Source organism: Semicossyphus pulcher, unplaced genomic scaffold (genome assembly GCF_022749685.1).
Source record: "Semicossyphus pulcher isolate SPU_LCO1_2020_fin unplaced genomic scaffold, fSemPul1.0.p SCAF_8, whole genome shotgun sequence".
Classification (NCBI taxonomy): Eukaryota; Metazoa; Chordata; class Actinopteri; order Labriformes; family Labridae; genus Semicossyphus; species Semicossyphus pulcher.
Window position 1 is genome coordinate 27349368 of NW_027211759.1, and position 10168 is coordinate 27359535.

The 10168-nt window shown below is 45.8% G+C and overlaps 1 protein-coding gene across 1 annotated transcript; it reads left to right on the forward strand.

The window, feature by feature from the left end:
- Window positions 1-2421: 2421 nt before the first annotated feature.
- mlc1 (modulator of VRAC current 1) lies at window positions 2422-10168 on the forward strand. Its single transcript, XM_069686443.1, has 12 exons — window positions 2422-2535; window positions 2758-3026; window positions 3723-3812; window positions 3934-3987; window positions 4108-4209; window positions 4317-4418; window positions 4626-4697; window positions 4777-4893; window positions 4989-5045; window positions 7342-7464; window positions 7656-7817; window positions 8052-10168. Exons 2-12 carry the CDS (start codon window positions 2769-2771, stop codon window positions 8130-8132), a joined length of 1218 nt encoding a protein of 405 aa, XP_069542544.1. The 5' UTR covers window positions 2422-2535; window positions 2758-2768; the 3' UTR covers window positions 8133-10168.

A 10168-nucleotide genomic window follows, 5' to 3' on the forward strand; every position in this document is an offset into this window, starting at 1 on the left:
ACAGGCAGACAGGCAAGCAGACAGGCAGGCAGGCAGACAGGCAAGCAGACAGGCAGGCAGGCAGGCAGGCAGGCAGGCAGACAGGCAGACAGGAGACAGACAGGAGGCAGACAGGCAGACAGGCAAGCAGACAGACAGACAGACAGGAGACAGACAGGCAGGCAGGCAAGCAGACAGGCAGGCAGACAGGCAGGCAGACAGGCAAGCAGACAGGCAGGCAGACAGGCAAGCAGACAGGCAGGCAGGCAGGCAGGCAGGCAGACAGGCAGACAGGAGACAGACAGGAGGCAGACAGGCAGACAGGCAAGCAGACAGACAGACAGACAGACAGGAGACAGACAGGCAGGCAGGCAAGCAGACAGACAGGCAGGCAGACAGGCAGACAGGCAGGCAGGAGACAGACAGACAGACAGGCAGGCAGACAGGTGTAGAGTAAGTCAGAGGATAAAAGCGATCAGAGCTAGTTTGACACCCACCCTGTACAGAGAACAGACCTGTCCTTGTTCTGCTCCTCTCTCTCTCTCTCTCTCTCTCTCAGAGGAGCGTTAAAGCTCTTTATTGCATTGATTCTTGTGCTACAAATGTGCTCCTGTGCCACAGAGACCAATCACAAGTGCTGCAGGATGCTTTTCTCTTTATTTTTCCTTTTTGTTTTGAGTTTTCAGGCGCAGAAATGAAATCAAAGTAATTACTGCCTTCAATCTGCACGATCTCATCTACATCACACCTTTCTCTTAAACCACACATTACATATCTTCTATAACTACATGTCCAGACATCCAGCTTTCATTGTGTCCAAGAGGGACCTTAGACAATGTTGTTTTCCACCTCTGTCAGGAAAATAATTCCTGTTTGTGTCCGAAGAATGGAGAAAAGTTAGGAAGAAAGGTGGGCTGATAGCACTCTGTAAGATCCATGACATTTCAGAGATGTTGTCACTGAAAGCAATGAAAGTGATTGTGAGTTAGGTACAGCCCTGTGGCTCTGAGGCAGAGTGGGCTGCCCTCCAACCAGAAGGTCTGCAGTTCGATCCCCTGCTCCTTCAGTCTACAAGTCGAAGTATCCTTCGGCTAGACATGGAACCCCATCGATGCATGATGAATGATTAGTAAGTACAAAACATGCAGCCCAAAGAGCTGCGCAGTGGAACGAACACACAGAATGATACACACAATAAGCATTTAACAAGATAAACACTACGAAGCTAAAAGCAATGATTCAGACTCTGGGTGTTCTTCATTTGTCTTCACGTGACAAACATTTCATGGGGAACAGGATACTCTTTGTTTGTCCCACTTGCTAAATTGAAAATGCTAAATTCTCAAAATCAATTTACAAGGAGGAAACAAGCCGAGGGTTCAGGAACACATTAAACTGTAACCTGTGCTCCTCAGAGAACTGTTTCAAAATGCCTCTTTAAGTGTGTATGGGGTTTGCAGTGTTTGCAGTGTGTGTGTGTGTGTGTGTGTGTGTGTGTGTGTGTGTGTGTGTGTGTGTTGGGCGAGGGACAGGGTGACAGCAGTTGTTAAGGAGTCGCCGTGGTTACGGCTGCCCATGAACAATGTCGAGCTGAGAATGCTTCACTGTGACTGAAAGGATTCCTGAGGTGCACATACATGTTCATGTTTATACACAGACACAATGAACACACACACACGCACACACACACACACTCAGAACATGTCGTCACTTCATGGATAAGTCGTTTATGGAATGTGATTTAGATCAGAAATGATCCATCATGAGATTCCCGTGTCAGACAGGAGAGCACGTGACGCAGTCCTGAAATGTCTCTGTTGCCTGTTTTCTAAAGCGCTGCAGGGCATCTTAATTTACTGAGCTGTGAAGCACAAGCAGAGCGCTGAGCAACACCAGAGGAGCTGCACAGGAGGACACATGCAGCTTTACAGGGAAAGACCAACAGTTCCACCTCGTACATGATGTTTCTGTGGCTCTCTCTCTCTCTGTGGCTGCTTCATGTTCTTTCCATGAACTGAAATTCCTCAACATGTAACTGTGTGTGTGTGTGTGTGTGTGTGTGTGTGTGTGTGTGTGTGTGTGTGTGTGTGTGTGTTTCCCTGCGCTCATTTCTGAGTGTCTATTGTTCAGTTCTGTGAGTGGGTTGTTGTGCATGTGTGTGCATGAGCAAATGGGAGTGTAGAAAGGGTGTTTGCCCCCAGCGCGAGCCCCTTCATCCTCCCCTTGTTGTCATGCACAGGCGCTCTCCCTCTGGCACAAAGCGGGCTGGCAGCACAAGAGCCATGTGTTTGAGCTCCACGCTCTGAAGGGCTGCAAAAAAAACTTTTCAGAACTATTTCAGAGAAACGACGTGTAAAGGGGAGAGAGAGGGAGAGGGAGGAGAGAGGGAGGGGAGGAGAGAGGGGGTGACAGAGAGTGTGAGGGGAGAGATGGGGAGCAGGAGGAGCTGCAGACACAAACAAGCTGTCCTCCATGTGACAACTTGATCCCTGTTGTTGGACGAAACTTTTTTTTTTGACAATATTTGGGGAATATTTGCAGGAAACTGAACAACAGGTGAGTGTGGAGGGAGGAAACTGTGACAAGAGGGAGAAGGAATAATTAACGTCCTCTTTGCTGAGGAAGACTGCACAGAGGGGTTGCTTTGGGGGTTAGTGCATGAAATGTGAACTATGGGCTCATTTTCTTTCTCAGGTTTTGCGTGTTTCAAGACAGAGGAGAATGTCAAAGTTTGTGTGCAATGAGCTCATTTCCTTTCATAATCATCCTCTGTTTCAGCTGTTTCAGTGATGCAGTGCGACGAGCTCTCAGCCAGAGAGGAGTTCACCTACAGCCACATGCCCACCCTGGAGAGGGGCAACGGGACGCTGGGACGGAGGGGCGACAGGGGAGGGGAGAGAAGCCTAACCAGGGGGGAGCGGTACAGGCCGGAGCGGGACAGCTACACGGTGGACGTCAGAGCCAGTGACCTGCAGCTGGCCCAGCCGGAGCCTCTAAAGCACCCCTGCTTCAGCTACAGGGCCTGGCTCTACAGCGTCCTCATAGGGGTGAGAGGAGAGGCGGGCAGAGGAGGCACACTACCGGGTGGAGCTGTTTGGTCCATAACACACAAACTTTAGAGGTTGGGGTGATCCTTTCTCTGCTGAGAGAATCCCAACTTGGAAATTTTGAGTGGGATAGAGACATCAGATATCTTGTTTTGTGCCTCCATGTTTAGATGAAGAGAAATTTGAGAGAACAAACTTAGAGAATGACGGGGTTGTTCCCTGTCAGAGTTATACATCTGACACACTGTAGGCCTGCACGATAAGAGGAAAATCTGCAATATGCACGAGCCACGTTCAATATTTTGATGACAATATGACTTACGATGAATAAACAAATATTGAAACATGCATATCAGTTCAAACTTACAGTTCTTGTGTTTTCTGCTGTTCTTCATGTTTTACACGTGTCTGTAAAACGCTGTCCCTCCATGTTCCTGGCTCCTCTCCTTCCTCAGCCATTGTGCTAGCTAACCTCGCAGAGAACAAAGAATAATCTAATCTGGCTTCTGCTCTGATTCAACTGATAAAAACGTGTTCATATTGCAATGATGAAGAAAATGTGCTTTATAGTGCAGCCGTGGTTCACTGAGCTCTCATGTGTGTGTGAGAAAATGTTAACTTTCTTTTGCAATTTAACCCGTTGAATGCAATCATGAGTGTCTGCGTGTGTGTGTGTGCGTGTGTGTGTGTCCACAGGGCAGTCTGCTCATCACATCTGGTTTCTCTCTGTACCTGGGAAATGTGTTTCCTGTTGCCATGGATTACCTGCGCTGTGCTGCAGGCGCTGTAAGTGACCATCAGATTAACAGTTAAATTCATGTGCATATCCATCGTAAAGAGTTTAGATGACACTTTCAGCTGATAAATCGAACACAGCAGCAGCTCAGTGTGTTGTTGCTCCTCTCAGGGCCTCCCTGCAGCGTTGGCCAGCTTTGCCATCGCCAAGAACAGACACGTTGCAGTGAGTAAACAAGCAACACACCAAAGGCGAAAGAGATAATTATCATTTAATGGGTTTTTAATTAGATTTTCTCAGGGCATCTGAGGCTTCATACTGATGGAGGCCTCATGTTTTTTCAAGGTGTCAGATTTCCAGGTGCTCTACGTGTCCACATTTGCAGTGACGACCACCTGCCTGGTTTGGTTTGGATGTAAACTGGTGCTGAACCCGTCTGCTGTCAATGTAAATGCATCTCAATAAAACATTAAACCTTTGTTACACATGACAAACAGGTCAAAAGAAGCTGCTGTTGTTGTGTGTGATCTCCCTCCCACCCTGTCTGTGCTCAGATCAACTTTAACCTCATCCTGATGATCGTGCTGGAGGTGCTGATGGCAAGTACTGTCATCCTGTCAGCCCGCTCTGCAGAGGACTGCTGCTGCCACAGGAAGGTGTGTGTGTGTGTGTGTGTGTGTGTGTGTGTGTGTGTGTGTGTGTGTGTGTGAAAGTGTGTGTGTGTGTGAAAGTGTGTGTGAGAGAGTGTGTGTGGGGGGTGACTGAGAACTTTCACTCCTCCAACTGATGTCTCTCCCCTCTGCCTCCCCTCAGCTTTCACTCTCCCATCCTAACTCCTCTCAATCTCTCTGTCCATGTTTTAGCCGGTGATGTATGACAGAGCTGTGGTCATGACGCCTGCAGTGTTCCCCACTCGACTCCTCAAGGCTTATTCTGTGGGTAGTTTTCATGGTTTTTATTTATAATATTCTGTCTGTTTAATGTTGATCAATCACTGAAGAATGTCTTTAATAGGTGATCGAAGTAATCGTTGGGATTTCTGCTGTGTTTGGAGGAATCATCGCCCTCAACATGGACGCTCTGCTGCCTGGGCCCTACCTGTCTGTCACGTTTTTCTGGATTCTTGTGGCTGTGAGTTTTTCTTTGTAAAGGTGCAGCTCAGAACTATAACTGTCCATAACTGGCCTCTTCGCATAACTTTATGTCTCAACTTTAATCCTTTGCAGTGTTTTCCCAGTGCCATTGCCAGCCATGTTGTGTCAGAATACCCCAACAAATGTCTGGTGAGTACACGGCAGTACTGCAGCAGGTGGGCTCCTTTCTTAGGAATGTGTGTAAACTAACAGGTTTTATGCCTTTTAAAGGGCGGGCAGCTGTGCAACCAAACTACATTTATTCTACAGTATGAGATAGTATGCGGAAACAGATCATGCATGATATTCCCACACAGCCAGAACTATCTCCTCACTTCGTATCAACCTTGTGCCAGCGCAGGAGAAAGCTCCGGCTGAGCCCTTCACAAACCTGCACTAAGGGGGGTTTGGGGTTGTTTGTACTTAAATCAAAGCACAATTTTCTTGTGTGGTGCTAAACCCAGGATGCAGCAACAATGCCCTTCAAGTAACTTGTTTTGCACGTGGGGAGGAGAGCCCCAGCTCTAACAGGGTGAGTTTGGATCCAGGGAAACAGGGATTGTTGGAAAAATACTTTACTTAAAGCTTCAGCAGGTACAGGAAAAACAGGCAGGAAAAAACACAGCTTGACACAAAAATCATGGCAGAAGTTGTAGAAGTTGCTGGACTGACCCGGGGACCCACACTGGGCGAGGAGCCAGCAGGTAAAGTTCCACAGAACGTGCACACAGTAAGACGTGTAGTGACCCGGTGAGAGGCACAGTGAGCCATAAAAAAGCAGACAGGAAAACTCACAAAGCAGAGTCATAGCAGGGGAACACCCAGCAGCCAGGGGAAGAGGCAGACAGGAAGCAGGAACACAAAGAAAGAACTCGTGGTTGGGGACAGAAGGCAGAGGTGATTTATGACAGACTAGGGGGATGTAGGGGGAAGTCTTGCATGAGTATCAAAGAACAATCTGGCAATAAGTGAGAGCAGGAGAGGCTTAATACTGGCTTGATTACTGATCAGAAGCAGCTGCATGCACAGGTGAACTGAGTGAACTGATGAGGTGGGCGTGGCAGGCAGGCAGAGTGGAGCAGAGGAGGAGTGAGTGGAAAGGAGAAGCAGAACTGTGACACGAGCATTTAAAACGGATCTTCGTCCAAACTCACAGCTTTCAGCATGCAGGTAGCAGGGGGACGTTGCTGTTTCATGTAGTGACAGGGGTTTTGAAAACAACAACAGGCACAGTCCTGAATGATGAGTGATACATGTTGATGCAGAACAACCCTCTGTTTCTATTATTGCTGAATAAAGTGCAGTTTTTGATAAGGTGTACCGCAGCATCCTCAACAACAGAGGGCCTAATTCAATAAGGGACTGCGCAGCTTTTGCGCACACATGTGCAAATGTGACAAAAAGACATTGCCTCACTCTCGAAGCACACACAGAGGGTTCAATGCACCCAAAACTGTGCTGCAGAGCAAACAGCGTCTCTGTGCGCCGGTGCTTTTTGCAGACACACGCCAGTGCTAACAGCACCGCGCAGTTAGAGAGAAAATATTACCGTCTGCAGAGAGCTGGTGGGAACTGCAGTGCGGTATAAGAGATGTCATGAGTTACCATTGATCATGACAACAATACCACGTTGTTAGACTAAATGATGCCTAATTCAAGCGCTATCATCGCTTGCAATCCATTCCGAGTGAATTCCCCTCTCAGGCTTCAGAGCCCTGGAGTGGTGCCCTTTACCTCTCTGATAGGAGATTCTCATTTGCTGGTGACTATGTGACTTTATTTCAAACTCTGTACTGTGGTGTACCTCACGGTTCTGTCCTGGGTCCTCTTGTATTTACCTTGCATACGCTTTCCCCTTTACTTTAAAGGCATCTCCATTTGGATATCAGATATTTTCTTTGACTCTTCTGTCCAAAATGTATGTATCACCATAAACCACACTATTTTTCTTTGGGTTTTTTTCGTACAAAACTCTGGCCACTTGCGTCTGACCTGGTATGAAACCGCCTTCACTGTCATCTTGACATCCCTGGATAACTTTTTATTGATGTGGCAACAATCTTCTTTTCACTGGCTTCTAATTGACTTCTGAACTTGTGCTTCTTATGAAACTTACAGGACCCTTATAAACACTTATAAAAGAAGTCCACCTGTTTTAACCTGCCATATTCTATTTTATGGTGTTTCTGAGGGGGTAAATATTTCTGTCTTTTGCTTCATCTGTTTTATTGTGGAGCCCTCTGTGTCGATCTGCTCCTGAGAGGTGCCTATAAATCATGTTGTTTGCTTCATCTTATTGAAGTTAATTAGGCTTTTCTGCTATGAAAGGATTTTCTTCTCAGAACTTAATTTCACAGTTATATAAACTTCTTTTTCCCACTGGCTCTAAAACTCTTTTTTCCTCTGTTCCCTCGTCCTCCCTCTCCTCTCATCCTAACTCTCTCAGGTGGAGGTGCTTATCGCCATCAGCAGCGTGACGTCTCCGCTGCTCTTTTCAGCCTCCGGCTTCCTCTCTTGCAGTGTGATCAGCTTTATTGAAATTTTCCTGCATGATGTTCCTACAGCCAAGGTGAGTTTAATGAAGCGGAAATTCAGCAGCCGTACGCAATGTGCAGGTTTTCTCGTAAGTGTTGCCCATCTAACCCCGGAACAGATTTTAAAGGAACTGTGAAATTGACTCATCGAGGAATCTCTCATTATCATCTCATTCTGTCTTTATGTGTGTGCGTGCGTGCATGTGTGTGCGTGTGTGTGTAACAGCAATCCTACGACATCCTGCTGCTGATTCTGATGGTGCTGCTGCTGGTGCAGGCAGTTCTCACCTCAGCCACTGTGGTGCACTGTGCCTCCTACAAGAGTCAGCTCCGCATGGGGGCTCCAGAGAGCGAGGACAGCATGCACAGCCAGACCCACTACTGTGAGGTAAGACGGGGGAAGAACGAATCTTTATACTCCCCGTCTGTCTCTGCACGTCCAGCAGGGGTCATTAAAATGTGTGCAAAATATACATTTAATTCTGTTGCAGATGTTTGATTACATAATGCTCATACAGCAGGTCATACATGTCACCTTTCCCCTCCACGTTTTCTCTCTCTCTCTCTCTCTCTCTCTCTCTCTCTCTCTCTGTCGGTCTCTCGTCCTGTTTTGCTCCCTCAGCAGCAGGCAGCCAATGGAACGCTGCAGGACTTTGACAAAGACCGAGCCTGGAAGGCAGTTGTGGTCCAAATGGCCCAGTGAACACTCGTACACAACAGAGACGAGTTTAATGAGAAGAAGAAAACAGAAGGAATTAGAGAAAAAACTCTGAAAGCTGTGAGAAGAATCCTGAGAGAGAGCAGACTGGAGGAGGAAAAGGCAGCAAAGATGTGTTCAGAGGTGGAGAGAGGGAGGTAGAGGAAACAAAGAAGGAAAGAAATGCAGGAAATCAGAGAGGAAATGTGATTTTTCTAGTTTTTAAAGAGCATATAAAACGCTTCCAGCACTTTGCTTTGATGTCTGTTTTGTTGTCGCCTGATTACTGTAGTAAGGAGTGGCCTGTTTTTACATCACAACATGTAGGTACGATGAACAGCCGCTGTTAAATCTGAAATAATTAACTTTTCTCCAGACAGATGATGCACAAAACTGAATTCCCTCTGGATGTACTGGATGATGCAGTTTTGTCGGCATCATCGTCAGGTTGTACAGAAGGAGAAGAAGACTTTATCCTCAATGTATCTTATTATATTTTTTATTTTTTGTATCCTTTCAAAGACAATTATATCAAATGAGAAATGTTTGCAACATGCAAATTCTTCATCATTCTCTGCAGACTTCATTTCTGACCGCCAACAGTGGCATCATTTACATCCTGTAGCAGTCGGACCCTCTGTGACTTCCTGTGTTCAGCGTTAAAGTTACAGTAGAACTAATACAGCTGATACTGTCGAGTTTAACTGAAAGTCTGAAAAATAAAATGTTTTTCATCAGCTGTAGGTAAACACGCGTGTATGTTGTTTTCGTTGCCGTTGCTTCACTCTGCTGATGTTGTCTAACTGGAAACAGGACAAACTGAGTGAACCACCACAGACACTGATAACCTTTCCAACAGTGATTCTTTCAGGTGTCAGGCGGGACGTTTAGACTGAAGATGATTTATGTTTTAATACATGTCTGCTGAAAACACCTCCACAGCCCTGCTGTCGGTCTAGAAATGACAATGAGTTTTCATAATTGGTGTTTTCTAATTTATTTGCTTCTCTGCTAATTGGCTTCACTTCCTTCCTTATCTCTCCCCTCCGCTCCAGTCTGAGCTACAGAGTGCTGATGATATATCTTCATTATTACAAACAGACATTTCCCTCCCTTACATATAGGACTACGCCTCTACGCCTTAATTACACATGACCTTTACTGGAAATATTAAGCACCGGCCAGAACTTGAATGCATGAGGAAACAGTTTTAACCTGTTTTGGTTTGAATGGAAGCCCTTAGCGGACATGCAAGTAATTTCCGGTTGTTTTCTTGAGATCTCGACTTATTTATCTCGTTATCTCGAGATAAGAAAGCTGGTTTTCTTGTGATAACGGGATCATTTTCTGTCAATCTAAAACAGACCAACAGGCTGCTCACTGTGATGTTACAGAGCAGGACATGCCACGCTGCCATCGCCCACACTGATGAGGTCAGTTCAGCCTGGTTCTATGTTTGTTTGGTGCTTTTGCAGCTCTGAGGATACGAGTTATGATCACCTGACGTCACGGTGCTGCCGCGTTGTTATCTCGAGATAACGAGATAAATACCGTATTGGTCTGCATACAAGAATGGCCTTGAAATACATGTGAAAGTGGGGTTGACTTATATTCGGGGTCTAGACTGTAACTGTCTCAGAGACATATTACATTGAGTTCTTTATTTTATGTTATTTGTTATAATTCATAATATTGAGTTCATACATCCTTTAAAAAATGGTTTAAAAATGTAATAATTAACAAAAGCGTACGGCCCCAAAAGAACCAGGAAAGAGGTGCACATGGTATATTGTCTTTAATTTGTTTCATATTTGTGCATAATGTCTGTTAATGTGCTTTTTTCATGGACAATGTGAGACATTTGTATTGGTTTTATGTTGTCAGCGCATTTCTGTTATGCTGGCGTGTCTGGGCCTGTTTGTGAACAGACGCTAGCTTGAGAGACTTTAAAATGTTAAAGTTTATCTCTTTAATTTTCTTGTAGTTTTCACGGTGTCTGCTGACGAAAGAGAGAGAGAGATAAATAAAATCATCAAAAGACA